Source organism: Phytophthora cinnamomi, assembly GCF_018691715.1.
Source record: "Phytophthora cinnamomi strain GKB4 chromosome Unknown Contig104, whole genome shotgun sequence".
Lineage (NCBI taxonomy): Eukaryota > Oomycota > Peronosporomycetes > Peronosporales > Peronosporaceae > Phytophthora > Phytophthora cinnamomi.
In genome coordinates this window covers 570,444-598,254 of record NW_027151037.1, presented here as the reverse complement: position 1 = coordinate 598,254, position 27,811 = coordinate 570,444, and the positions used below count along the sequence as shown (strand labels likewise).

At 56.1% G+C, this 27,811-nt stretch overlaps 8 protein-coding genes across 9 annotated transcripts; 2 read left to right on the top strand and 6 right to left on the bottom strand.

Moving 5' to 3' along the window:
- Positions 1-802: 802 nt before the first annotated feature.
- On the top strand, positions 803-3,793 carry IUM83_06012 (Insulin-degrading enzyme; the record flags this gene model as incomplete). Its single annotated transcript, XM_067930184.1, has 1 exon — positions 803-3,793. The coding sequence occupies one exon, from the start codon at positions 803-805 to the stop codon at positions 3,791-3,793; it is 2,991 nt and encodes a 996-aa protein (XP_067782552.1).
- Positions 3,794-3,893: 100 nt separating this feature from the next.
- Positions 3,894-7,697, bottom strand: IUM83_06011 (ABC transporter C family member 5; the record flags this gene model as incomplete). Its single annotated transcript, XM_067930183.1, has 3 exons — positions 3,894-5,740; positions 5,816-5,868; positions 7,327-7,697. The coding sequence occupies 3 exons, from the start codon at positions 7,695-7,697 to the stop codon at positions 3,894-3,896; spliced, it is 2,271 nt and encodes a 756-aa protein (XP_067782777.1).
- Positions 7,698-10,452: 2,755 nt separating this feature from the next.
- On the bottom strand, positions 10,453-11,238 carry IUM83_06010 (putative polysaccharide lyase; the record flags this gene model as incomplete). Its single annotated transcript, XM_067930182.1, has 1 exon — positions 10,453-11,238. The coding sequence occupies one exon, from the start codon at positions 11,236-11,238 to the stop codon at positions 10,453-10,455; it is 786 nt and encodes a 261-aa protein (XP_067782591.1).
- A 2,420-nt stretch (positions 11,239-13,658) lies between these two features.
- On the top strand, positions 13,659-14,444 carry IUM83_06009 (putative polysaccharide lyase; the record flags this gene model as incomplete). The annotated part of the gene is made up of 1 exon (XM_067930181.1): positions 13,659-14,444. The coding sequence occupies one exon, from the start codon at positions 13,659-13,661 to the stop codon at positions 14,442-14,444; it is 786 nt and encodes a 261-aa protein (XP_067782812.1).
- A 1,015-nt stretch (positions 14,445-15,459) lies between these two features.
- IUM83_06008 (Kinetochore protein mis18) lies at positions 15,460-17,170 on the bottom strand (the record flags this gene model as incomplete). Of its 2 annotated transcripts, none has more annotated exons than XM_067930180.1 (2): positions 15,460-15,514; positions 16,323-17,170. In XM_067930180.1, the coding sequence occupies 2 exons, from the start codon at positions 17,168-17,170 to the stop codon at positions 15,460-15,462; spliced, it is 903 nt and encodes a 300-aa protein (XP_067782719.1). The 2 variants fall into 2 exon arrangements, with proteins under 2 accessions (XP_067782719.1, XP_067782718.1); XM_067930179.1 differs by lacking the exon at positions 15,460-15,514 and adding an exon at positions 16,245-16,249 and having other exon boundaries at positions 16,333-17,170.
- Positions 17,171-17,424: 254 nt separating this feature from the next.
- On the bottom strand, positions 17,425-18,987 carry IUM83_06007 (Major Facilitator Superfamily (MFS); the record flags this gene model as incomplete). Its single annotated transcript, XM_067930178.1, has 1 exon — positions 17,425-18,987. The coding sequence occupies one exon, from the start codon at positions 18,985-18,987 to the stop codon at positions 17,425-17,427; it is 1,563 nt and encodes a 520-aa protein (XP_067782715.1).
- Positions 18,988-20,869: 1,882 nt separating this feature from the next.
- Positions 20,870-22,435, bottom strand: IUM83_06006 (major facilitator superfamily; the record flags this gene model as incomplete). Its single annotated transcript, XM_067930177.1, has 1 exon — positions 20,870-22,435. One exon carries the CDS (start codon positions 22,433-22,435, stop codon positions 20,870-20,872), a length of 1,566 nt encoding a protein of 521 aa, XP_067782637.1.
- Positions 22,436-24,165: 1,730 nt separating this feature from the next.
- On the bottom strand, positions 24,166-25,961 carry IUM83_06005 (Major Facilitator Superfamily (MFS); the record flags this gene model as incomplete). Its single annotated transcript, XM_067930176.1, has 4 exons — positions 24,166-24,816; positions 24,906-25,316; positions 25,423-25,545; positions 25,614-25,961. The coding sequence occupies 4 exons, from the start codon at positions 25,959-25,961 to the stop codon at positions 24,166-24,168; spliced, it is 1,533 nt and encodes a 510-aa protein (XP_067782714.1).
- Positions 25,962-27,811: the final 1,850 nt, after the last annotated feature.

The window sequence follows — 27,811 nt, the reverse complement described above, 5'->3', positions numbered from 1 at the left end:
GGTGGAGAATGCCAGTGTGGCGAGTTTGGACGGGCGGCCGAACTACATCTTGCCGTTCAGTCCATGCCCTGTAAGGGCGGGGCGGGGCACTTACTGCCCGTTGAAGTCTCATATGACACACCGAGATTTGCAATCTCTTGGTAAGGTAGCCCTCTAGGAAACGTTAGCTATCTCCATGTCGAAGGTGGCACAACTTTATTATTTTGCGAGTGCGAGTAGGCTCTTGACATGGCTAACCTAGATTTTTAGTTCATACATTTCATGACCAATGCTTGGCGTGCTGCCCCTTAACAGTCAGTCGGGTTCGTGCAGTGTACATGACGCTTTTCATCTTGAGCTCGCGTTACATTCCATACTTTCGCAATCGTGCATGACTGTCCAGGACGCTGTCAACGATTCGTTAGCCCCAACCGCAACATTTGGACATTCAGAATGAAATCGTTGTTTGACATACGGGTCCGGTTGTTTTTTTATGATGCCGTTGTGTAACCAGAGTTTGAGGGGGGCACCAGTCACTTCAACGCCGACTCTACTGTACAGTATCTAGGTACATGTACTGGTTGCCCTCGCCGCTGGAATGCGCAGTGCAACGAACGCGGAGACATGCTGCTGGGGAGTACCATATACATGTATGGCGCAAACCGCAATGTGACGACTCAATTTCTCGATTCGCAAACTGGGAGCAGCAGATGGCATGGATACACTATGTACCGTACACACTTTACGGGGGTCTGCCACACCAATGTAGCCATCCCCACCACCCACTGGCGCACAAGCTGAGCATCGACCGAGTCCGCGAGCCATGACGACGCCGCGCGTGGTGCAGACGGCCGACGGGCTCGACGTGTCGTCGCTGGACGAGCGGCAGTTCAAGCTCGTGACGCTGCCCAACGCGCTGCGGGCGCTGGTGGTGTCGGACGCGGCCACGGAGACGGCGTCGGCCGCCATGGACGTGCGCGTGGGCTTCCACTCGGACCCGGCGGCGCTGCCGGGGCTGGCGCACTTCTGCGAGCACATGCTGTTCCTGGGCACGCGCAAGTTCCCGGACGAGAACAGCTACAGCGCCTTCCTCACGGCGCGCGGCGGCGGCAGCAACGCCTTCACGTCCGGGCGCGACACCAACTTCTACTTCGACGTGGGCGCCGCGCACCTGCGCGAGGCGCTCGACCGCTTCGCGCAGTTCTTCGTCGCGCCGCTCTTCACGCCCAGCGCCACGGAGCGCGAGCTCAACGCCGTGGACTCGGAGAGCGCCAACTACCTGCAGGACGACAGTTGGCGCATCAACCAGTTGGAGCGCGGGCTCGGCAACCGCAGACACCCGTACCACAAGTTCGGCGTGGGCAACAAGGACACGCTGGGCGCCACGCCCGCCGACGAGGGCGTCGACGTGCGAGCCGCGCTGCTCGAGTTCTACCGGGAGTTCTACTCGGCCAGCGTCATGACGCTCGTCGTGTACGGCAGGGAGGACGTCGACACGCTCAGCCGCTGGGTGCTCGAGTACTTCGCCGAGATCCCCAACTCGGGCAGGAAGAGCCCCGTGTTCGACCACGAGCAGCCCTACACGGTGGACCAGCTGGCCAGGCGGCTGGAGGTGGTCCCCGTCATGGACTGGAAGGTGGTCCAGGTGTCGTGGGTGCTGCCCCCGCTGCGCGGCAAAGGCTACTCGCAGCAGCACACGTCGGTGCTGAGCCATCTCATCGGCCACGAAGGACAGGGCTCGCTGCTGTCGCACCTCAAGAAGAAAAAGTGGGCCAACAGCGTGTACGCGGGCATTGTGGAGGACTACGACGAGTTCTCGCTGTTTGTTGTGAGCTTCGACGTCACGGAGGACGGCATCGAACGCGCGGACGACGTGCTGAAAGCCTTGTTCCAGTACGTGCAGCTGATGTTGGCGTCGCCCTGGGAAAAGTGGATGTTTGACGAGCTCGAAACCATGTCGAAGACGCACTACATGTTTCAAAGCAAGAGCCCCCCGGCCGACTTCACGAGCGTGGTGGCCGGAAATATGCACACTTTCTCGAAGCGCGACATTGTGTCGGAGGGAGTACTGTACTTCCCCTATGAATGGGAGCAAGCTCTCGAGCTGCTCAAGCTGATGACACCGGACCAGATGCGAGTACTCGTCGCGTGTCAGACACTGGAAGATCGCGCCACCAGTGAAGAGAAATGGTACGGTACCAAATACCGCGAAACACCGCTCTCGTTAAAGTTTTTGGAAGAGATGGCAAGTCCGGGAACGAACTCTGAGCTGTTTTTACCGCATCCGAACGCATTCGTGGTGACTGAGCTTGACCTGGTGGACGACAGAACCGTGGACACACACAACCAGCACCCACAGATCATCCGCGACGACGAGTTTTGCCGTGTGTGGTACAAGCCAGATGTCAAGTTTAAAAAGCCCCGCACGTTCGCCGTTGCTACTTTCCACTCACCCGAAGTGAACCCTACTCCGTACAGCTATGCTCTCTCGGCATTGTTTGTTGCATGCCTGAAAGACGAGCTGAATGAGTACTCATACGACGCGCTACTGGCAGGAATGAATTACAAGCTGCGTCTTAACGGAAGCAATATCTACTTGAGTACTGGAGGATACAGTTCAAAACTGCCTATCCTTGTTCAGCGGATCCTAGAAGTCATGGGTAGTTTCGAGAATCACATCGGCGACGAAGCTTTCGAACGGGTGAAGCACGCCAAGTGTCGCTCATTCGAAAACATGCGTCTGGAAGAAGCACACCGACATGCGGTTCAGCAAGAATCTAACTTGCTGCACGAACGGAGCTGGAGCGTCGATGACATCGTTAAAGCCATCCGAAACTGCTCATTCCGTGACGTGATCGCGCACTCGAAGCGTATATTTCGACAAGTCTACTGCGATATTCTTCTGTACGGCAATTTGACTAAGTCCGCGGCGGTAGATCTTGCTGGAATCATTGTGGATCAAGTTCGAGCCCCGCGAGCGCTGATTATGCCGTCATCGAAAAAGTACTGGAGTGGTCGACAGGTGAAGCTTTCCCGTGGAGTGCACTACATTTATAAGTGCGTGCATCCCAACCCAGAGAACGCAAACTGCGCTGTGAATTGCATCTACCAGATCGGCGTGGAGAATTACATGGATCGAGCGAAGCTAGCTCTGTTCTCGCAAATCGTGGACGAACCTCTCTTTGACCAACTGCGCACGAAGGAGCAGCTTGGGTACACCGTGTACTCGACACCATCGCGCGGGAATGGTGTGCAGTCTTTCAAAATTGTCGTGCAATCCAACGTCGCCCCACCAGAGTTCATTGAGCAACGAATTGAAACGTTTTGGGCTGAACTCCGCAAAACGATTGCTGGTATGAGCGGTGACGAACTGCAGAAGCACATCCAGGCTGTAGTGAAGGGATACATCGAGAAACCCAAGAATCAGGAGGAAGAGGTGCAAGCCTTACTGGTGGAAATTGCCAACCACCAGTATGAGTTTGGACGCAAAACGAAGTTGGCGAGGCTGGTGCGTACGCTGCAACTATCTGATGTGCTCCAGTTTTTCGACGATTATATTCGCGCTGGAGGCGCAATGCGGAAGAAGTTAAGCGTGCATATCTACGGAAATGAAACGCGCCTGGAGAAGCTTGAGGATTGTTCTGAGACTGGCTGGTCCGCCTTCGATAACGGGAGCCAGGCTGGTCTCATGGCTGCTATGGCGCTGGGTGCGTGCACGGAACCAGCGTCTAACACGACGATTGAGTATGTCAAAGACTCTGAAGACTTCAAGCGGCGAACTTCGATGTATGAGTTACCGGCAGCATATCTGTAGACCGAACGCAAACTCAGGGAAAGCATGCATGCATGAGAGCCACCTCATTAACAAGATAGATTGTCAACAAGCAGACTGTACACGGCAGCTTCCATCCTCTCTAATCTTGCAGACTCGGCAACCACCCACCCTCCTTTGCCAGCTCATAGAACACGCCGCTCCCATCCTTCACCAATTTGCGAGGACTGTCGAACTCCACCACGCGACCGTCGCTCAGCACCATGATCCGGTCCGAGTCCAGCACCGTGCCCAACCGATGAGCGATCGTCAACACCGTAGCATCACGGAAGTCGCGCTTGATCATCTCCTGCAGCTTCTTCTCCGTCGCGTGGTCGATGGACGCCGTCGCCTCATCCATCACCACGATGCGGCTCCGCGTCAGCAGCGCGCGAGCCATGCACAGCATCTGCCGCTCGCCCACGCTGAAGTTCTCGCCGTTCTCGCTCAGCTCGTACGCCAACTGACCCTCGAGTGACGACACCTGCGTCTTCATGTCCACCTTCTCCAGCGCGCTCCAGATCTCGGCGTCCGTGAACTCGTCGAACGGGTCCATGTACGCGCGCAGCGAACCCTTGAACAGCACTGGCGACTGCGGGATGATGGACAGGTTCGAACGCAGCGTGCGCAGCGGCATGGTCGCGACGTCCACGCCGTCGATGAGGATGCGGCCGGACACCAGTTCGTTGATGCGAAAGAGCGCCATGGTGAGGCTGGACTTGCCCGCGCCGGTGCGTCCGACGATGCCGATCTTCTCGTTGTTGCGGATGTCGAAGGACAGACCCTTGAGCACGGGTTTGCCGCCCTGTTTGTAGCTGAACACGACATCCTGGAACTGCACGGTGGAGGAACGAGGCCAGGAGGCATCGGGCTCAATCACGAGTGGCCGTTGACTTCCCTCAGCGGGGATTGAGCCGTAGTCGATAATTCGTTCCGGGCTGACCATTTGAATCTCCAACCATGACCACGACATGATGAGGCTGGAAAGGCTTCCATCAACGCTGAGGGCGTACGTGAAAGCCAACCCTACAAGACCTGGCGACAGGAAATTGTGCAGATACACCAAGCTGGAGACCACGAGGGTCACGACACCAAATCCGACAAGCTGCATGCGCAGTTGGAACCAGTATTTGAACACCATTTGGGCAAACCAAGCCTTGCTGTTCACATCATTGCGGCGGAAGTTTTCGGCTTCCATGCGCTCCACCGTTTCTTGACCAAACGCACGGATAACGGCGATGCCATCCCCCGACTGACTCACGTAACTAAGAATGGGAGATGCCGATATTTTCCACAAACGCGCCGTCTCTCGCGAAGGAGCCAAGTAATGATTCCCAATCCTTATGTAGACCCACACGAGCGGGATGATGAGAGCGCCCAAAAAGTTAATCATATACACTGCAGTCGCCAGTTGGCACGCCGTGAAGAAAAGCAGTCCCAGAAACTCCTGTAAAGCAAACGATATCATGAAATCCACGGCCGACATGTCATCGCCGTAGCGGTTCACGATGCGTCCAATGGGGTTTGCGTCGAAGAAGCGAAGAGGAGCTTTCAACAAGGACGCCGTCATGTTGTCAAATAGCTGTCGTGACGCCCGAAGACCGACCACTGCCACGGTAGCAGTACGGACCAGCACCATAATCGCAGTGCCAGCACCAAGCCAAGCATACACCTTCACGTTGTACACGGTATCCTCTGGGTTGTATGAACCGTTCTTCTGCCCGGTCCAGTGACTCAACCACAAGTCGCTCCCGATCTGGAAAACTTGCCACAGCGTCTGCACCGCGAAAAGGAAGATGCAAACCTTGACACCACCGAGCGAGTCGAAGTAGTTCGAAAACACCTCCTTGGACACGCGACCTTCCTCACGCTCCTCGTCGTCAATCAGTCGGCCAGCATCCCTATCCTTGTTAGCGTTGCTCTCTCCATCGTGACTAGCGTCGTCGTTTGCTGAACGAGGAGACAGCGGTAGAGTGTACGAGCACCGCGGCAAAGCGACATCATGCCGAGCGACCGACAACTTACCACCTTCCACCAACACCTTCATGTTCGCAGCTTCACTCGCAATGATGTCGGCACTGTGCGTCACAAGCACCACCGTCTTGGCCGCCAGCAAGTTGCAGATGCAGTCACCGAAAATCTGGCTCTGCACGATCGCGTCCACAGCAGCTAGCGGGGAGTCGAGCAGCAGAATGTCGGCATCCGAGTAACATGCGCGGGCCAGGCACACGCGAGCCTTCTGACCTCCCGAAAGGTTCACTCCCTTCTGACCGATCTCCGTCGCGTCACCTCCGGGGAATTGTTTGAGGTCTGGCAGCAAGCCACATGCCGCGATCACGCGTGTGTACTTCTCCTTGTCGTACGGTAGTCCGAAGAGAATATTCTCGCGGATAGTCATGTTTTGGATCCACGTTTCCTGTGAGTAGTAGGCAACTCGTCCCCGGACGAACACGTTACCGCCCAGTTTGTTCATTTCTCCCAGCAGCGCCGAACACAGCGAAGACTTGCCGCTGCCGACGGAGCCGTGCACAACGAGTAGATCACCCTGCTTTACGGTGAGGTTCACGTGGTTTAGCAGTGCTGTCTCCTGTGTCCAACCGAAGGTACCGTCTTCAACAGCGATCACAACTTCGTCTGGCTGCGCGGGGTCATCGCGTGCGACGTTGGTCGGGTTGAATTCATCTAGCGAGAGGTAATCCGCGAATCGGTTGATCGAAATCTTGGCCTGAATGAACATCTGAATAACTGTGGGGAGATCTCTTAGCGGATCCCGAAGCATGTTGAAGAGTGCGATAGCAGTGAACACCTTGGCTGGAGTCAACACTTTGCCCATGGTGATCGCATACACAGCGAAGGATACGGCCGATACTGCCAGGGGTGATGACCACAGAATAGCTATGTTGACGGCGCCAAGATAGAGAAATCGCTGCACAGCCGACAACTCGATGGTGCGGACGGCTCGGATTTTCTCGGCGAATTTTCCCTCCCACGCATTGAGTTTCACAATCTGTATGGCATTAAATACCTCCTTGATAACACTAAGTCGGTCGTCCTTGCTCTTCATGAGGTCGACGAAAGCGGCTCCCGAGAACTTGGCAACGAAATAACTCATCAGCATTGATACCGCGATGACGGTGAGCCCAGCAAACGCAGCGAGACCAATGACGAGGTAGAGCAGCCACACAGCCACAATGATCTGAATCGGGATAATCCACAGCTTGTTAACCTGAAATGCAGCCCACAACACGTTATTGATGTCCGAAGTCAACAAGTTGGAGATGTCCACAGCATCGGGGTCGTTTTTCGTTCGAAGACTGCGGCGCATTGCCTTCTGGAATAGCAGTGTTTTCAACGCCATTGTCAGACGCAGCGCTATCAGCTCCAAGGCGTAGTTCATTTGCGTCGATAGGACGGCATTGACGAAGCGTGAGGCGAAGAAAACGCCGAGCCACATACTGAGGTCGTTCAAGTCGAGTTCAACCATCGAGAGAGCACTGATGACGTGGTTCAAAACCACAGGTGCAAAGAGGCCGCACGCAGTCGAGAACAGCATCGCTAATCCCCAAAGTAGGAACTCGGCGCCGTATGCAGTTGTCATAGCTTTGATAATGGACTTATCGTGGCGCTCGTAGTGCTCCACGAAATCTTTCAATGCTGCGGCCGATCGGATGTCTCCTTTGAGCTCCCACAGATCCTCGAAGTTGAGCTGGCGCAAGTTGCCAGTGTTCATCAGGGGGTTGGCGAACGAGAAGAAGAGTCGCGACAGGAAAGACGCAGCATCGGGTGTACTGGCGCTTGCGTCGTGCAGTCTCTGCTTGGTCTCGTCCACATCATCATAGTTGGGGTTAAGGAAGGTGTCATAGCGGGGCTGCTTGGTCTTGGTGGATCTCGACCGGGCGGGGTGCATCGTCAGCCTGTCCTGTGCACTCCAAAGCCAATCGGAAAATAGTGTTCGCCTGGGGCTCGTGGTGACCGTCAAACATGCCAGCATAACGTGATACCGCGAAATGAAGTGAAACGCGTGGCGCTAGTCGCAGTGATTGGCTGGCCTCTGCTGACTAAAATGGAGAAGTTCTCTAACTCGTGCATCGGCTTCATTGCGTGACAGGCAATGCCTGTACTGTAGAAGCGTCCGGTCCGCGCGCACCGTAGATTTTGCGGGCAATACGCAACGGGTGGCTCGTAGCGCTAGTGGGGAGGTATTCCTCCCCACGTGTGCAGACAGCGTTTGCGCGTTGAGGACAAGCCATCAACTAAAGCTGATCACGGCAAATAGATAGTGGTGAGGAAATAAATAACTGAATAAAATAAGAAACGCTCTCCATGCGCGACCGGCGTTCGCAGGCTTGAAAGAACAGCGTTTACCCGTGTGAAGTTATTGCGAAGCACTCGTCGTCAAATGGTGTATCGAGTCGCGCGTGGATCGGGACCGACCGGCCTTGGCCGTGCCTGCGCTCCGCCACCCCCGCTGCTGCCTCACCCTCGCCGCGAGGTCCCTCCCGATCATGACGCGGCGGCGAACGTGGGCGCCTGCCTGGAAGTTCACAAGTGTCGGGCCCAAATGTACTACCCAGAAACGTATTTCACTACGCACAAACTTGTATATCGGCGGAAGTATGCAAAACAGCTCCTCCAGGATCCTGGAGGATCTATGGCGCGTTCTTGTGTGCGCCTGTTTGGCAGGCTCGCCGAGTTAATTTCGGGAATGGGTTTCTCCCGGCCTAGTTTCGGATTTCGGATTTTCGGAAATTCAGGTTTCGCCGACTGTCAAGTCTCAAAACCCGAGCCAAAAGCTCTTTCGGCGCTAATTTCAGACGGATTCGAATCGATAAGTTTTGCAACCGCTAATTTCGGACGACGATTCGATTCAACGAGGTATCAATTCTTGCAGCCAGACCCGAAATTTTCAATCAATTGTTTTAAAATACTTTCGTTTCAGTTCAGTCGCAATTATTGGTCGAAGACCATTTACCAATTATGCGAATAAATTATATTTATTGACAGGAAATAAATCATTGTTCAGACTAAAACCCTTCTCAATAAATATATTGAAACCATTTATTTCTGTTATTTTCGCATCCATTTTGCACGAGGATGCCATCCCCCCTGAATGCTTGACACCTTGACAAGCGAGTGACTCGTGACTCGAGTCGGGTCAGAAGCATGATGGCAAGCAATCTAGAGCTTGAGCACTCAGCATTGACCATGTCGACAAGCTCAAAACGACAAGGCAGTTACAAGAGTTCATCTCAAAGTTCTACACGTAGTGGTGCAGGAAATCGCGGCTGTTTCCTGTTGCAGACTGGACGTTTTGACGTACATCAATGTTGAGTGATCGCATTGCAGCCAAACCCGGAACGTGAATCAAAGTGTTCACACATATTAATGGCTTCGCCTACTGGCACCACTACGGCCAATCGGAAGATTCCGCTTCTCGCTCAGATCACTATCAGGGCGACAACGTCCTTACGCCCTCATCAGCTGCTGAACGAGTTTGGAGTACGTATGGTTTTCTATTGAGCAAGCATCGCAACAACACAACCGTCGAGAAATTGACTTTTAACTTCGTCAACTCGGGCTCCTCGACGCACTAGATGATCACGGCAAGGGATCCGGATAAGCCCATCAAACGCACGGAAAAGTATTCACCACGGAAATAATACTTTCAAGTTGAATCAGTAAGAGGCATGAAATAAGTAAACAATTTTAAATATAATTAAATATATTTGAGAACGCATGAATTTAATGATCCATAATTGATACAATTGTTGATTTGGGTCAAATATCGAAAGATTGACGTTATTATTAATTGACGTCCCACTCAGAAAGCGACAAATGTAATAGGAGATGGTGACCACTTTATTGACTGAAGGAAATAGCAAAATGACCATAGTAAAACTGCATGTATTATACTTAAGTAGATAGATTGCGCAGACTGCTAGAATGAGCCCGTAGTGGTGGTTCACTTGTGGTGGACTTGGTTGGCAGCGGGTGGACACACTCTTGGTGTGTTGTACGTGTACAACGCATCCATCTGTTGGGTTAAACTGTTACTTTTCATTAAAAGTAAAAGCTTTTACCACATGAGACGGTTAAAAGGTTATCCCTCCAGTTAACTTTTAGCCCTTTCACTACTACGGATGCATGCTCATATAGCTTAACGTTGCCGTTTACGTAACGTGGTGGCGCTGTACCATCCTCCCTTGGCGGTCTTGTTGTGTTCAGCGTCACTGTCCAGGGTCGACACGCCGCGGTCGCGGCAAATATCCTGAATGCGACTGCGGTGCTAGTTACTCTCATCCCGGTTCGACCGCCCTGAGCTAATAGGCTAGGCATGAGCTCGACAGAGCAAACGCCGTTTCTATAGTCGCACACGAAATCGATCGTTCTTTCGCGCAAATATTAGTAGAAAGATCAAGATGGAGTGGGCAGCAACAGCGATCGCAACTCAATGTGGAAACGAACATCTAGTTTTCTATATATCAAAAGATAGGGACTCGACAACACATCTACACTTGGTCTAGACTGCAGCAGTACACGAGGACGACAGTAGCAACGGCAGTAGTAGTAGGAGGAGAAGCAACGCAACGGAAGGAAGGCGCCAGTGACAGCAATCGCAGTGAGAGGCCACGCCGCACAGTGCACGCTATGCGCGGGGGCATCTACGCGTACGTGATGGTGCTAGTGGAGTACTTGCAGAGCGATCCCGACGGACCGGCACCAAGCTTCTTGGGCTCACCCGACGTGGATCCCTGCGACCACGCGCACACGTCCACCTTCTTGCCCTTGATCTTGATGTTTTCGATCGTGGCCTGGTCGCCCCAGTTCTTGTTCACAGTCACAAGGCTCACCTTGCCGTTCACGGCGTACACGTTCTTGACGCTGACCTTGCGCGACTTGTTGCCGCACGTGCCGCACGAGCGGTAGAGCTTGCCGAAGTCCTGCGCATAGAACCCCTCGATGGACACCGAGCCCAGGCCGTTGTGCTGCACCACCTTGTCGTCGGCCGAACGCGCACCGCCGCCGATAACCTTGGACACGCTGCTGGCCGAGCCGCCCTTGATGCTTAACGCGTCCTCGCACACGTCGTCCCACCAGACGTTCTCGATGGTGCATCCGCTCTGCTCGCAGTGCACGCCCTCCATTTGGTCCTTGCCGATGATCACGTTCTTCAGCGTGGCGCCCGGCTCCACCATGAACACGGCGGTCTGCCACCCACTCTCTTTCTGACCGCCGCACTTGATGTTCGAGCGCTGGTACGTCTTCATGCCGCCGTCAAACACCTCGCCCTTCTTGACGGTGTAGGGCTCCGACAGGTAGACGTTGCCCTTGCTGGAGGGCCACGATCCGGTCGGCATGGCGGCCGCCTCGGAGCGCATGGACGCGCCAGAAGCAACGGCAGCGGAGGCAGCGAGTGCGGCAGCGATGGCGGAGAATGCGTTGACCATGGTTGGGCGATGGAGAGCAGTTCTTGAAGTCGGTCGGTCGGTCGATTGGCTCGTTGGTTGGTGGATTGCTGCGAAGTGAGCAAATTGAATAATGATTGAGAGCGCTGCAGTGGTGGTGGCAGCGGTGGCGGCGGCGACGACTGAGGCCTGCATGGGCGATCCCCAGGGCACCAAGACAGAGGCACCAACGCAAATCCTGTCGACGCGGCCTGCCGCCGGAGCGTTTCCTCCCGAATGCCAGATGCTACGGCTGAAGCCTGGGACTGCTTCTTCAGTCGACCCCACCACGGGGCCCTTGCTGTTGTTGGCCGACCTGTCCGTCCACACGAGCGGTCGACTGGCGTGACTGACCTCGGTGTGCTTGTAAGCAAGTTGCACTGCGAGCTGTCACCTGTCGATCCGTGCCACGGAGATGTGCATCTGGGTCGCGACTATAAAATCAATGAGCTCAACGACGCGAACTCAGACAGCGAAAAGAACGGACAGCGGAATCCTCTGTCAGTCGGCCGGCAGCTCGTCCCGACGCCGTCGCACCACAAAGGATGCTGCACGGTGCTCGAGTTTCGGGATACCCCCTGCTATCAGCACATACTGGGTGACACACATATTTGATCGTTGCTCGCCGCTTGCTCCGTTTAGTTACCGGTCTCGTCGAGACGGTGGCATGGGCTCACTGTGCCGAGTCGCTGCGCGCAGCCTTTCTTTGAAGCTAGCCCGAAGGCCTCAAGATCGCCGCCTGCCACCGAGGACAGAGGTTGGGGAGCACGGAGAGCACCTCAGCTCATTGCCGATTAAACCTAGTCGAGCTAATTAGTCGCTAATCGAGATACGAAATGCATCGCGTACTACCACGGTGCACTGCCGCGAGTAAAGTAGCTCGCAGACCAACACCAGGGTCGCCAAGCGTTAGCGTTCTCAGAGACCCGATGATTTGCGAGAAGCGCGCAAATGCAACTGCATGCGGAAAAGCGGTAGTCACGCACGACGCTAAAACTCTTCATCTCTCCTCGATCAATACGACGCACCCCAGTCTTTTCAGTAATGTTGCTGTAGCCGCAACAAATATCCTGGACGCGAGTGGAAACGATCGCGTTGCCAATTCGCGTTGACCGTCTCGGGCTAGGCTAGGCTGATGTTAATACCCGTTCCTCTACCCTACCTATTTCCCCCGTTTTGCAATAGTCCAAGTGTAGATGTAATGTCGTCTCGGATATTCGATTTCACCTTCTGTTGCAGATGCTACGCAATGTTGCTTTCATATTCAGTTCCTCGACTAACATTTGCGCGAAAGAATAATACATGTACCTGCTCGCGTAGGTGCCCCGTGTATAGTTTTCCTGAGCAGCGAATGCTGTGTCCAAGTGTGTGCGGTAAGCGCTACTTCTCGTATCGATTCCTTTTACCCGCGCTAGTTGCCGAGCTAATTTTCGACAACTTTTTAATAAAAGGATGAGGTGCGTCGTGTTGATCGAGGAGAGATGAAGAGTTTTAGCGTCGTGCGTGACTACCGCTTTTCCGCATGCAGTTGCATTTGCGCGCTTCTCGCAAATCATCGGGTCTCTGAGAACGCTAACGCTTGGCGACCCTGGTGTTGGTCTGCGAGCTACTTTACTCGCGGCAGTGCACCGTGGTAGTACGCGATGCATTTCGTATCTCGATTAGCGACTAATTAGCTCGACTAGGTTTAATCGGCAATGAGCTGCTGAGGTGCTCTCCGTGCTCCCCAACCTCTGTCCTCGGTGGCAGGCGGCGATCTTGAGGCCTTCGGGCTAGCTTCAAAGAAAGGCTGCGCGCAGCGGCTCGGTACAGTGAGCCCATGCCACCGTCTCGACGAGACCGGTAACTAAACGGAGCCAGCGGCGAGCAACGATCAAATATGTGTGTCACCCAGTATGTGCTGATAGCAGGGGGTATCCCGAAACTCGAGCACCGTGCAGCATCCTTTGTGGTGCGACGGCGTCAGGACGAGCTGCCGGCCGACTGACAGCGGATTCCGCTGTCCGTTCTTTTCGCTGTCTGAGTTCGCGTCGTTGAGCTCATTGATTTTATAGTCGCGACCCAGATGCACATCTCCGTGGCACGGATCGACAGGTGACAGCTCGCAGTGCAACTTGCTTACAAGCACACCGAGGTCAGTCACGCCAGTCGACCGCTCGTGTGGACGGACAGGTCGGCCAACAACAGCAAGGGCCCCGTGGTGGGGTCGACTGAAGAAGCAGTCCCAGGCTTCAGCCGTAGCATCTGGCATTCGGGAGGAAACGCTCCGGCGGCAGGCCTCAGTCGTCGCCGCCGCCACCGCTGCCACCACCACTGCAGCGCTCTCAGTCATTATTCAATTTGCTCACTTCGCAGCAATCCACCAACCAACGAGCCAATCGACCGACCGACCGACTTCAAGAACTGCTCTCCATCGCCCAACCATGGTCAACGCACTCTCCGCCATCGCTGCCGCACTCGCTGCCTCCGCTGCCGTCGCTTCTGGCGCGTCCATGCGCTCCGAGGCGGCCGCCATGCCGACCGGATCGTGGCCCTCCAGCAAGGGCAACGTCTACCTGTCGGAGCCCTACACCGTCAAGAAGGGCGAGGTGTTTGACGGCGGCATGAAGACGTACCAGCGCTCGAACATCAAGTGCGGCGGTCAGAAAGAGAGTGGGTGGCAGACCGCCGTGTTCATGGTGGAGCCGGGCGCCACGCTGAAGAACGTGATCATCGGCAAGGACCAAATGGAGGGCGTGCACTGCGAGCAGAGCGGCTGCACCATCGAGAACGTCTGGTGGGACGACGTGTGCGAGGACGCGTTGAGCATCAAGGGCGGCTCGGCCAGCAGCGTGTCCAAGGTTATCGGCGGCGGTGCGCGTTCGGCCGACGACAAGGTGGTGCAGCACAACGGCCTGGGCTCGGTGTCCATCGAGGGGTTCTACGCGCAGGACTTCGGCAAGCTCTACCGCTCGTGCGGCACGTGCGGCAACAAGTCGCGCAAGGTTAGCGTCAAGAACGTGTACGCCGTGAACGGCAAGGTGAGCCTTGTGACTGTGAACAAGAACTGGAGCGACCAGGCCACGATCGAAAACATCAAGATCAAGGGCAAGAAGGTGGACGTGTGCGCGTGGTCGCAGGGATCCACGTCGGGTGAGCCCAAGAAGCTTGGTGCCGGTCCGTCGGGGTCGCTCTGCAAGTACTCCACTAGCACCATCACGTACGCGTAGGTGCCCCCGCGCATAGCGTGCACTGTGCGGCGTGGCCTCTCACTGCGATTGCTGTCACTGGCGCCTTCCTTCCGTTGCGTTGCTTCTCCTCCTACTACTACTGCCGTTGCTACTGTCGTCCTCGTGTACTGCTGCAGTCTAGACCAAGTGTAGATGTGTTGTCGAGTCCCTATCTTTTGATATATAGAAAACTAGATGTTCGTTTCCACATTGAGTTGCGATCGCTGTTGCTGCCCACTCCATCTTGATCTTTCTACTAATATTTGCGCGAAAGAACGATCGATTTCGTGTGCGACTATAGAAACGACGTTTGCTCTGTCGAGCTCATGCCTAGCCTATTAGCTCAGGGCGGTCGAACCGGGATGAGAGTAACTAGCACCGCAGTCGCATTCAGGATATTGCCGCGACCGCGGCGTGTCGACCCTGGACAGTGACGCTGAACACAACAAGACCGCCAAGGGAGGATGGTACAGCGCCACCACGTTACGTAAACGGCAACGTTAAGCTATATGAGCATGCATCCGTAGTAGTGAAAGGGCTAAAAGTTAACTGGAGGGATAACCTTTTAACCGTCTCATGTGGTAAAAGCTTTTACTTTTAATGAAAAGTAACAGTTTAACCCAACAGATGGATGCGTTGTACACGTACAACACACCAAGAGTGTGTCCACCCGCTGCCAACCAAGTCCACCACAAGTGAACCACCACTACGGGCTCATTCTAGCAGTCTGCGCAATCTATCTACTTAAGTATAATACATGCAGTTTTACTATGGTCATTTTGCTATTTCCTTCAGTCAATAAAGTGGTCACCGTCTCCTATTATATTTGTCGCTTTCGTCGAATCCATCTCTCCGTATTGTGTTTCTTACTGTTCAAGTGCCCGGACTCCATTGCCAGCAAATATCGAGGTCTTCGATGGGAGTGTCGTCACAGACTAGATAGAGCCTTCATACAGACCTTGGAGAGGATGCAGGAACTTATTCAGTACCGGTAGTGCCGTAAGAGCTTCGCGTTTCAAATCCAGACAATCACCACGGGAGGAGCGAACTGCTGTTCACCATGCGCATGGCTGCAAAGGAACAGCAAACACACTCGGATCCGCTGCAGAAATTCGTTCACCACTGCGACGCTCACTGTGTCCCGGGCTCACGTTGTTTTACTTAACGTACACCTTCTTGCCCGTCCCATTGATGTAGTATTTGCCTCCACGAGGACCGACGTGGTAAACCCGACTACTAGTTTCCGTTTTGACGTCTTCTTCAGAGCAATCGTCAACGTAATCACTGTCCTCTGAGGAGGAGCCCTCACTCAAGTCGCTCTCTTTGTTTGTATGACTGGCAAGTGCTTGTTTTGTCGTGCGAGGCCGAGGTGGTTTTCGTTTCGCCTGGTTTGACTTTTCCTTTCGAGACGCCGTAACTGCGCGTTTAGCGTTCTTTTTCACCGATACACCACTTCCTTTTGTCTCCTGTTTGTTGGGTGTTCCACGTACTGGAACCTTCACTTTGACTGGTCGAGGGGGCTCTTCAGAGGATGCCATCGCTGTAGTCGAAGCGGATCGAGCACTTGCTGCGTGCTTTTTCTTCTTCTTGCTATGTGAGCGGAATATTTTTGCTGCCAAGCGGGAAAATGGGCTTCGGTGTTTCCTTTCCGGTTCAAGCGGGGACAACGAGGGCGAATTGTTTTGAGCCATTCTGGGTTTCGGGTCTGCTTTCTTTTCCGGTGAGGGCGGGGTCCTTGGTGGATGTGGCGCTGGCGATGGCGACCGGAATCTACTGCGAGGAATTTGACGCAGATCGCGCTTATCCTTTTCAATATCCCACAGCTTGGGTCTGTCGCCAACGTCAAGTCGGTTAAACTGCTGCCTCAAACTCACGTACAAATAATGACCGTTGGCTGCGATCATGGCGTCCTGGAACCCCTCATCCTGAGCGTGTTTCGCAATTTGCACCAGGCGGTCATACTCGCGCGCTGAGATTTTGCGGCTCTGCCTGTTGCTGGTCTCCTTCTGCTCCGCCGCGTCCTTTGCATTGATGAGCATCGCGTCCACCTTCTTGTGCAACACCTGGTTGCTCGTCGCCAGCATGAGGCGCAGGTTGCTCGGGTGGTTGAGGATTTCGCGCAGCTCCTCGCCCATGCGCTGCTCCACCGGCAGACGTTCGTTCAGGCGCAGCATGACCTCCAGCCCGATGTAGTGCGCCGCCTCCAGCTTGTCCTTGTTGGCGGCGTCCGAGTTGTCTCGACACGCCTGCTGCTTGGCGGGCATGCGCAGGTTGTGCGTGTGCAGCGGCACGTTGGGCAGCGCGTCCAGCTCGCCGCGGTCGTACATCTGGGCCAGCGCGGCCTCCCCGTACTCGGACAGCGCGGCCGAGACCATGGCGATCTCCAGGATCTCGTCCTTGGTGCACTGCGCGCCGCCCTCCAGCGGCCCCACGGCGCCCTCGACCCAGCGCAGCAGCTCCGCCTTGCTCTTGCTGGTCTTGCGGCCCACCTCCCGGGCCAGCGACATGTGGTGGTTCTTGAAGTAGTTGCGGTACTTGCAGAAGCGGTCGAGGTCGCCGCCGCGGAGCTGCTGCGCGCGCCGCGTGTTCTCCGGGCTGTGGATGTCGGCCACCGTGAACTCGGCGCGCGCCTCGGCCGACAGCTCGTCGCCCTGCGGCTGCTGCTGGTTGTCGCGCGCATCTGTGGCGTCGCCCTGCGGCTGCGGGCGCGAGTGCTTGCCGCCCATTTCCTGGCGTCGGCAGATTGAAGAGTGCGCCTGATTTTTCCAGTGCTAGACGCTCGCCATTATTTTCTCTATACGTGTATATTCCGGATAAGGTTTTGGGAATTTTGAACTCGGTGTGCGCCACACCAGAGGAGATGGGCCAGCTTCAACTTACGGTACACTTTCGCTAGTCGAGATACGAACCTTGGGGTGAAACGTTATTTGTTTTTTTATGGTATGGTCAAAATGAAACGGCTACGAAGCGTGTGCTGGATCTAGTTCTCGGCCGCGCGGCGGTGCTTCTGGCGGATGGCGCGGAATTCTTCCTGGATCTCGTCGTTCGTCTTGCCCGACGTCTCCGGGAGAAGGAAGAACACGAAGACGAACGAGATCGCCAGCAGCACCACGAACGGGACGTAGGCTAGGTCGTCCAGCGCGCTCGAAATATACGGGTAGCCGACGCCCACGACCAGGTTAGCGGACCAAGCGGTGAGCACGCAAATGGACGTGACGGTAGCGCGAGCGTAGTCGGGGAAGATATCAGCGATGACCACGTACATCAGCGGACCCAGACTCACACCGAACGAACCCACGTACGTCGCAATGAACAGAATCGACAGAGCCGACCAGCTGAACGACAGCGACAGCGTCACACCGATGGCGCTGATGAACATGCCGGCCAGACCACACAGCAGCATACGACGGTTGCCGAAGCGCGCGGCGAAGAAACCCGACACCAGCGTAGGCAGCATATTGACAATGTCAATGATAACAGCACTCACGCGAGCGTTGCTCAGACCAGCCTGGCTGAACAAATCCGACGAGTAGTAGAACACCGTGTTGATACCCGTGATCTTCTGCATGACCGCGACACCGAAGGCGATAATGAACTGGCGACGGAGAGGAGGCGCGATCAGTTCCGAGAAGGGCACACCCTTGCCGCTGCGAACCACCTCATTGCCCGTCTCACTCCATGTGCTCGACTGCATCTCCATGTCGTGCTTGCGCTTCGACTCGATCCACTCCAGCGCCACCGGCACGTTCTCAGCACCGAACAGACGGGTGAGCACGGCCTCAGCCTCAGCGCGACGGCCCTTGAGCAGCAGCCACACCGGCGACTCCACCATCAGGAACGGCGACATGCTCAGGAAGATGGCTGCCAGGACGATCGGGAACGCAGCAATGTAGCGCCAGCCGTTGTGGAAATCCATGTAGAAGAACGTCGTTGCTCCCAGCAAAATACCGACAGTGATGCCACTGTGGAGAACGGCACCAAGAAGCGAACGCAGGTGAGGCGGCGAGATCTCGTTGATGTAGCCGCCGACGTTGCCCGTCGTCGCACCCGAGGCGATACCCGCAAGCAGGCGACCGACAGCGAACAGCCACAGGTTCGACACCGAGGCCATAATAACAGCTCCCGCAATGATGAAGCCGCAGTTGTAGACCAGGACCTGCTTACGGCCGAAGCGATCGGCAAACTTGCCGACAAGTCCAGCACCGATCATACCACCAACGATCCAAGCGTTGACGACGATGGTCCATTGGAACTTGGTGTGGCCCGGGAACATGATACACGTGCCTTCGACAACTGGACGGGCATTGCAGTCGTCGACATTGTTGAATTTGCGTAGGTTGAGTTGCGAGGTCGACCAACCGAACTGCAGGGGCAGCACGAAGGCGAGCATGGCGCTCGTGAAAAGGATGTACGTGGGTTGGACGTGCATGCGCGCTTCCACGGCTTCTTGGTCGATCTGTGCGCCATCTGGCGTCGTGACTTCCACGTAGGCGGGGTCCTTGGTGACTGGTGATATGGCGGGGGGCTTGGTCTCCACCGCCATGGTGCTTGGTAGCTAGCTGGACCTGGACGAATCGAGTGCGCTCAAGAAAGCCAAATGACGAATGAGGGATATACTGTGCGGTCGGATCCCTAACTGCTTGGTCCGATCGCGCAGGGGAGGGCACTAGCAATGCATGGATGTGCATTCAACGCCCCAGATAGGACGTCGTGCGCCCCATTATCACCAACGAGCGAGCGGCGCAGCAGTGATATGCGCGGGAGCCCGAGCTGCGAAGCTGGTGGCGGTACAGAAGCGGCCATCGACTGACTGTTTATACCGTCGGTGCGGCACTTGGATGATAGTGAGGCTACATGCACCGGGTGGAAAAGGAGGGGTGAAAATGGGTGCAATTCCAAACAGATAAGACCAACGGAGGCGAGCGGTTGCAAGGAGCGTAGCCGTAGCAAACCGCGCGGTATCTGTGGAGGTGGGCCCAGCGACAAGCATTCCAGCGAGCCCAGCACTGCATTCGCCAGGTGAGAGAATCCCTCGCAAAAGCCCAGCATCTGCCTTTGCGAAGCAGAGCCTGTAATAGCGGATGACATCCGTCCTCTTCCCGAGCAACACTTGCACGTGCTGAGACGTGACGGCGACCAAGTGTGCGAAGGCGATTTGAAAGCGGCACGAGGAAGTTCACTGGGAGTGAAAACTCACCACAGCAAAGCCAGCAAAAACAAAAGAGTGGATTTTAAGGCTCGTGGTCCATGGCGAGCTTGATATCGCGCTGGCAGCACCAGATACTGTCCGTTGTCGAAGAATCCTCACGCGATCCTACCGATAGTTATACATGCAGATGTAACGATGCACTTCATTCTTGCTACTGGCACAGGAATTTTGACGAAAGCCCCACCACCGAAGCGAAACTTCTGCACGCAGGTAGTCAGGACAAACTGTATGGCTGCCTCACTGTAACAAGAGGCTCCACTGCAGATGCAACAAATGCAACGTCTTGAAGCATGGTCATGCATGAATCATGCCTTTATAGTTTTTGACCGCGCACCGGCAGCAAAATAACACCCCGCAAACATTGGAGTTTTATCAGGCCACTCGACACAAGTAACTCGACTAAGGTTGCTCGAGAGGTTGGCCGCAGCGTTATTTAGTCGAGGGGGGGCGCTGGGGAACTTTGGCTGGCCGAGTTTACAATTTGCTACTGGCGAAATAGACGGGCATCTCGTCGTGAAGGATCGTTTATGATGGCATTTTCGCAAGTGTACGTTCACCATCCGATCCGAACATTCGCGTGGGGTTGGTCGTCGGGTTTGCTGGGTGAAGCATTAGTGCAGCACGCTTGCAGTAGGCACGAATCGTTCCCTACTGCAACCACTCCTGTTCAAAACTGGAGCCTCCAACGGTCACCCGGCGTAGATGTCCTCGGCATCAAGGTTGTGTACGAGCTCCAGGAAACACTATAGCACGAGGTTGACACAGTACCGAGATACCTAACTGGGTTGAGCTCTATTGTAGTTCAGCTCTACCGTGTAGTCTCCTTTACTTACAAGTGCGCCAGCCTAATACATGTAATGGTGAAACACGATGGAAGACTACACGAGTGCTAGATAGCAGAGATCGGCCTTCAAACGCAGCGATCCTGCATGCGCCACGTGCTGCTCGCAGAGGGAACAAATCCTGTCGAAGCTAAAAACGCGAGGGAGCAAGCTGCCCCCGATGGGCATGAACTAAGTTCGCACAACGCTACAACCTCGTCTCGAGGGTCCAATTCGCGCTTCCTCCACTGGCATCCATCCTTGCAGGTGGCAGCAAAGAAGAGCAGAGACTGACGGAAGATTAATCGACCTTGACATATTCAACACGTATGGTATATGTATTTTTGCAGCCGATCCCTTTGCGACTGTGTCTTTGCACTTCAGTGTACGTAAAACTAGTTTCCGGCCGCAGCACGACGCTTCTTCTGGCGAATGGCGCGGAACTCGTCCTGGATCTCGTCGTTTGTCTTGCCCGACGTCTCCGGGAGAAGGAAGAACACGAAAATGAACGAGATCGCCAGCAGCACCACGAATGGGAGGTAGGCTAGGTCGTCCAGCGCGCTCGAAATGTACGGGTAGCCGACGCCCACGACCAGGTTGGCCGTCCAGGCAACCATGACACCGATAGAGGAGACAGTGGCACGAGCGTAGTCGGGGAAGATATCAGCGATGACCACGTACATCAGCGGACCCAGACTCACACCGAACGAACCCACGTACGTCGCAATGAACAGAATCGACAGAGCCGACCAGCTGAACGACAGCGACAGCGTCACACCGATGGCGCTGATGAACATGCCGGCCAGACCACACAGCAGCATACGACGGTTGCCGAAACGCGTGGCGAAGAAACCCGACACCAGCGTAGGCAGCATATTGACAATGTCAATGATGATGGTGCTGACACGGGCGTTGCTCAGACCAGCCTGGCTGAACAAATCCGACGAGTAGTAGAACACCGTGTTGATACCCGTGATCTTCTGCATGCAAGCAATACCAATAGCAATGATAAACTGGCGACGGAGAGGAGGCGCGATCAGTTCCGAGAAGGGCACACCCTTGCCGCTGCGAACCACCTCATTGCCCGTCTCACTCCATGTGCTCGACTGCATCTCCATGTCGTGCTTGCGCTTCGACTCGATCCACTCCAGCGCCACCGGCACGTTCTCAGCACCGAACAGACGGGTGAGCACGGCCTCAGCCTCAGCGCGACGGCCCTTGAGCAGCAGCCACACCGGCGACTCCACCATCAGGAACGGCGACATGCTCAGGAAGATGGCTGCCAGGACGATCGGGAACGCAGCAATGTAGCGCCAGCCGTTGTGGAAATCCATGTAGAAGAACGTAGTCGCGACCAGCAAAATACCGACAGTGATGCCACTGTGGAGAACGGCACCAAGAAGCGAACGCAGGTGAGGCGGCGAGATCTCGTTGATGTAGCCGCCGACGTTGCCCGTCGTCGCACCCGAGGCGATACCCGCAAGCAGGCGACCGACAGCGAACAGCCACAGGTTCGACACCGAGGCCATAATAACAGCTCCCGCAATGATGAAGCCGCAGTTGTAGACCAGGACCTGCTTACGGCCGAAGCGATCGGCAAACTTGCCGACAAGTCCAGCACCGATCATACCACCAACGATCCAAGCGTTGACGACGACGGTCCATTGGAACTTGGTGTGGCCCGGGAACATGATGCACGTGCCCTCAGCCACAGGGCGAGCGTTGCACTCCTTGACGTTGTTGAACTTGTGCAGGTTGAGCTGCGAGGTCGACCAACCGTACTGCAGGGGCAGCACGAAGGCGAGCATAGCGCTCGTGTACAGGATGTAGGTGGGGTCCACACGCAGGCGGGCCGCCGCCTCCTCCGGTTCGAGCACCGTGTTGTGGATCTGGGGTGTTGTGACCTCCGCGTAGGCGGCGTCCACCGGGGAAGCGGGCACGGAGTTGTTCTCGGCGGCCATTGTCGCTTGGAGCTGGCGGGTTGGCTGCGGTGTGCGCTCGAGCCGGCTAATTGGAGAATGGATGATATCTTACGCCTCGCGGCGAGCGCACAAGGGACCAGGAGAGCGGGCTCGTCGATCAGAGCATCCTGGTTGAACAACCGGAAGCCAAAGGAGCCGGCGAGTGACGCGAAGCCCTACGTCGATCGTGCTCGACTCCAACCGCGGGTGTAGAACGGGGGCGGCTCGGAGCGAAGCGCATCAGGGACGAGTGGATGAAGCTGAGAGGGGCTGTAACAGGTAATGTACACATGGACAACATCACCGACATCCCCTTTTCTGCGACTTCAGGATGTCGAAGGACGGGATCCACCCCATTTTTTTGCATTTTTCGTTTCGGCGATTCGCTTGTCCGCCAGCCAAAGTGCAACGTGAAGTTGAACATCCTGGAGAATTGCTTAAGTTCGGGAGACAATTTCCTAAGTTTGGGGGACAAAACTCGCGATGGCGAGCGCCGCCTGGGAAAAAGAACCCGACCCGCGCTCGCGGACATTTTCTGCGCGTTTCGCCCCAGTTGTCGACTAAGAGAGCGAGCGAGCACTTTAGTCGACGGCCGATGCGCTGTGGAACTTCTCCGTTGACGTGGGCGTGCGGATACGACGGCCACCGCGAGCTCCGCTCCGCTGGCGGCGCGGCTGATGGCGGCGAGCGTGTCGCCCGTGGCGCTTGTGGCCATTTGAGAGAGGACACTAGAGACGGGGGCCGAGTGCCCCGACGCTGCGCTTCAGAAAGCCCATCTTCCATATCGCATGCTTTCCTCAAGGTGGCCTTTCTCAACTTCAGAAACGGAACCGAAGCAGAGACCGCCGCCGCCACCGGTTCTCCTCTACGGTGGACAGCGTTTGGCCGAGACCGCCTCCACAAGGGAAGAAGCGTTCCTGGCGGCGACCAAATGCTCGGCGGGCGGCGCACTCGCCGCTCGCCACCGAGATGAACTCCATGTCAATCAACGTGAGCACAGCCACTGGCAAATCGAGTTGTCCTCTTCGCAGCCGTCCCACGCTGGCTCGCGCCTTCAATGTGGAGCTTTCAGCAGAGCTTTGACGCGCTCGTAAGCCGATTGTGTCGAGCAGCCAGGTTGAAGCGCGGCAGACATACAGCGCCATCTTCTCCTCGCCACCACCGGCAAGCCTTGAAGTTTCGGCGATCTCGCCAAGTGCAACCGTTGCATACCCCCCGCCGAGCGCGCGACGCCACGATGTCACCGCGGCTCGTTCAAGCAGGCAGACAAGCGCTCCCCACGCAGAGCGCTCGCACTCGGCGCCATTGCTCAGCTCAAGTCAGTACAGTATAATTGATCCCACCGGAAGATAGCTGGAGCCTGGTCCCAAGAAACGTTAGTATGCAACTGGCCGTAAAAGCAAGCACTCAAAGTTCTTGTCAAATGCGTCTTCACTTTGCTTCGCAGCTACAGGATAGGCATGTCGGGATAGGGACAGCTGGGTCGGGAATAGGCGGGCCCCAGCACATGGACCCCACGAAGCAGACAAAGCACAGCAACCGAGAACAAGCAATGCTGGCCCGACGTCAACAGCAGCAGGTGAATGTAAGGCTCCGTTTTAGCAAACAGGACCGCTGTGTTTCACGCATTAAAATGTAGCATTGACAACGTTAACTCGAAGCTACACGCACACTTGCACCGGTACGTTTAACGTAACGTGGCGAGCGCCGATCCGTCCAACAGGCCCGTCTCATCCGCCCTTGACGGTCTTGTCTTGCTCGGCGTCGTTCTGCAGGATCTTGTCGAGGTCCTCTCGGTTCACGTGCGCGGCCTCCTCCAGGTCGCGGTCGTGGGCGACGTCGAACTCCTTGCCGCGCGCCTCGGGGCCGAGGAACGTGAGCAGCACCAGGTACGCGTAGACGACCGCCATGAAGATGCAGATGACCTTTCCGTACTCGTAGCGGCTCGTGCCCTCCGCGGTGGGCGGAAGCGGGTAGTTCTCGCCGAGACGCGCCTCGATCGTCGACGAAGCGGACGAGATGAGGTTACCCAGCTGGTAGGAAGTTCCGACGATGAGCGTGCTGTACGACGGGGGCGACAGCTCCATGAGATGGATCGGGACGACGCCCCACGCTCCCTGGACGCAGAACTGCTCGAAGAAGGCGGCGATCATGACCTTGGTGTTGTCCGTGTAGCTGTACGGGTACAGCAGCGCCGCGCCGATGCAGGCCATGACGATGATGCTGAGGCGGCGGCCGAAAATCTGCGAGTAGTACCCGACCAGGGTGCCACCCGTGATGGCGCCGAGGTTGGCGACCACCTGCGTCACGGTGACCTCGTCAGCCGAGAACTCGAACTGGTTCTTGAGCATCGTCGGGTACAGGTCTTGCGAGCCGTGGGACTGCGAACGCAGCAAAGCACCAGAAAAACAGGTTAGCATCACGTGGACTGTCTAAGTGATAGGACGTCGCGACGGCACCACACACATACCATGAAGTTGAAGCCGGCCATGAGCAGCACGAGGTAGCTGAGCAGCATCCAGTGGCGCTTGAACGCGACCTTGCCCTCGGCGATGAAAGTCTTGGTGATGTTGGGCGTAGCCTCGCGCACGGCCTGGCGCTCCTGGTACACCTTGGTCTCGGGCAGGTACAGGCGTGCAATGATGATCAGCACGGGCGGGCAGGCTCCGAACCAGAAGAGCGGGCGCCAGCCGTGGCTCGTGGTGTTGACGAGTGCGCGCGCGAACACGACGGCCAGCAGGTAGCCGAAGGCGTAGCCCTGCTGCATCATGCCGGAGATCATGCCGCGCGCCTTCGGAGGGCAGTCCTCGAGCGCCGTGGCGGCCACGTTGCCGTACAGGCCGCCCATGGCGATGCCGAAGAAGGCGCGCACCCACAGGAACTGCGTACACGAGCAAGAAACACATACACGAGTGAGTAAGTCGTACAGATACCGACCTCCAGTGAGCAATCCGCGTGTGTTGCCATGTGGACGTCGGTGGACGCACCTGTGTGTACGTGTTGCAGAAGCCCGTCATCAGCTCCAGCACGATGAAAAGGATGTTGTTCACGACAAACGGCCACTTCCTGCCCCAGCGGTCCGACGCAATACCGAACGTGATCGAGCCGACCTGGAAAATGAGAACACTGTTAGCGAGCGCAAAAGCAGCAACAGTTCAAGACCGGCGACGCGACCTACCGATCGCAACATGAGCACGAGCGTGATGCCCCACGTGATGTCCGTCTTGCTCTTGCCGAACTCCTCGGCCAGCTCCTCGATGGTCATCGAGACGGTGAAGAAGTCGAAGGCGTCCCACGACCAAGCGATGAAGGCCACTAGGAACTGCATCCACTGCAGCCGGTTGAGCAGTCCGAGCACCTGGAACGGGTTCTCGACCTTGGCCATGGGCGGCTTGAGCGTCGTCACGCGCGACTTGAGGTACTCGCCGACGCTCATGTGCTCCTCCGATCCTGACGGCGAGCCGGTCACGCTCGGCGTCAGAGCTGGCACGTAGCCGCTGCCCGGCGACTGAAGAACGGGAGCCATGGCTGCTGTTCGGTGGGGTACTGCTACCGAATAGGCTTTGGTGACGGCGAGCGGTGGTGGCGTTCCGAGCTCAAAGGCGCCAATTCGAGAATGAGAGATCGCTGCCGGTGCCGAGTTAAAGCAGACCGCGGGCACCGCAGCCGGAGGTCTGCAGTTTAGCAGCACAGCAGTTGCAGTTGGCACAGCTCATGTAAGTCGCTAGGGTTTAACAAGGCTCAGCGCTTCAAGCACCTAGGCGGGGCGTCAGGCGTGGGAAGTCCATCCCCGTTGAAGCATTGGGCCCGTAGGGCCTACAGCGTAGGCAAGGTCTAGTTCAACGGTGAGCTCAAAGCGTAGGAACGATGGGCCTCTGATGTGTAGGTTGTTGAGTGGTCCCGCGGCAGCACACCTCCAGCTCTGATGAACCATGCCCAGGACGGTTGTCCGGTACCGGTGAACGAGGTAATCTCAGAACAACGTACACATGTACATGTACATGTATGCAGACGACTTCAAGGCTCTGGCGCTGTTACCGCCGGGATCTGCCCGTTTGTGCGCACAGACTAAAACTTACTAAAACAGCGACTAAAAGTTCAACACGCTCCCTCGGGGAAAGCAGGGCCCCGCCAAGAGTGTGCATGCCCTGACACGTTGAAGCGAGCCCACAACGGTGCATGCACTTCAACGGTGACGCATGCCTCGTTGCCAAGCGGAAATCGTGCGAGGTCTGCGGGCAGCTTGACTCAGGCGGTAAGACCGTACAGTACTGGCAAAAACTGAGAACATCCGTATGTGAACCCTCTCAATACCGGTGTCCATCCTCAGAATTTCTGAACATTTGCTTCCAAAACAGACAACGCATGATCTGCTGCAGGCGCCCTCGTACAAACTACGAGCGGCGTAACGAAAAGCGTTGCGGCGAGCAATTTTAATCTACAGACGTTGAAGGCCTTGTACTATCCTCCTACACTCTCTTCTTATTAAAAAGCAGAAGTGGACAGAGATCTGGACCGCCCGTCGTCAGGTCAGCGGCAGGTCTTTCTTGAAGAGGCCCTCTTCAAGAAGGACGCCATCGCTCGGCTTCGAAAACTCGGCAGAAGTGCTGGGTAATGCACCGTAACGAAATCACGGAGAACTCCTGTGTGCTGCAGTGCTTCGCTATCGATAGATACTGTGCAAGCAGGTCCGAGAGGGACAGTCGCGGCGAGTGCAACGCTCCGCATGAAAGCTGAGGCAGATGGCGGTCAGCGGGTGCGGAGCCACAGTCTCTGGCTGTATGTATTAACTACTTCAGCCGCCAGGGCGATGCGCACTCACAGACAGGAAGGAGGCGCCGATCGCCATGACCAGCTCGTGGTTGAAGTGGTGGTGCCAAAGTTCAACCGTGCAAGAATGAGCCCTAGCAAATCCTCGGTCAAGTGCATCGACTGCGCAGTCGCGCGCCCGCCATTCAGCCAAGGTTGATCAGTCGCAATTGCAGCAGCCTGGGTGCACCATGTTACCGGAGTTATCGTTGGCTTCGATTGCAGGGGGTACATGCATGCAAGCCGGCATTGCTTCGGCCATCCGCGCGTTAACTAGCCAGTTGGGATTGTGCTAGGCTGACTTCTCATGCTGAATCACCTCCACACGCCGTTCACCGCGCAGTTCAATGCGAGAGCGGATCACCAGCCATTCAGTGCCACTTATCTCGTCACGATGCACTGAACATGACGCGGTAGTCGTGGTTGAGCTATTTTCTCGGGGTGGTGGGCTATCTTCCGTAGTTTGGGAGGCTTCATGGGTTTCATTATGCAATCATTGGGCATACATAAATTGTTGCTGTCAAACATAGAAAATGAGCATGCTGCTTGTATTAAATAATAGTTGTG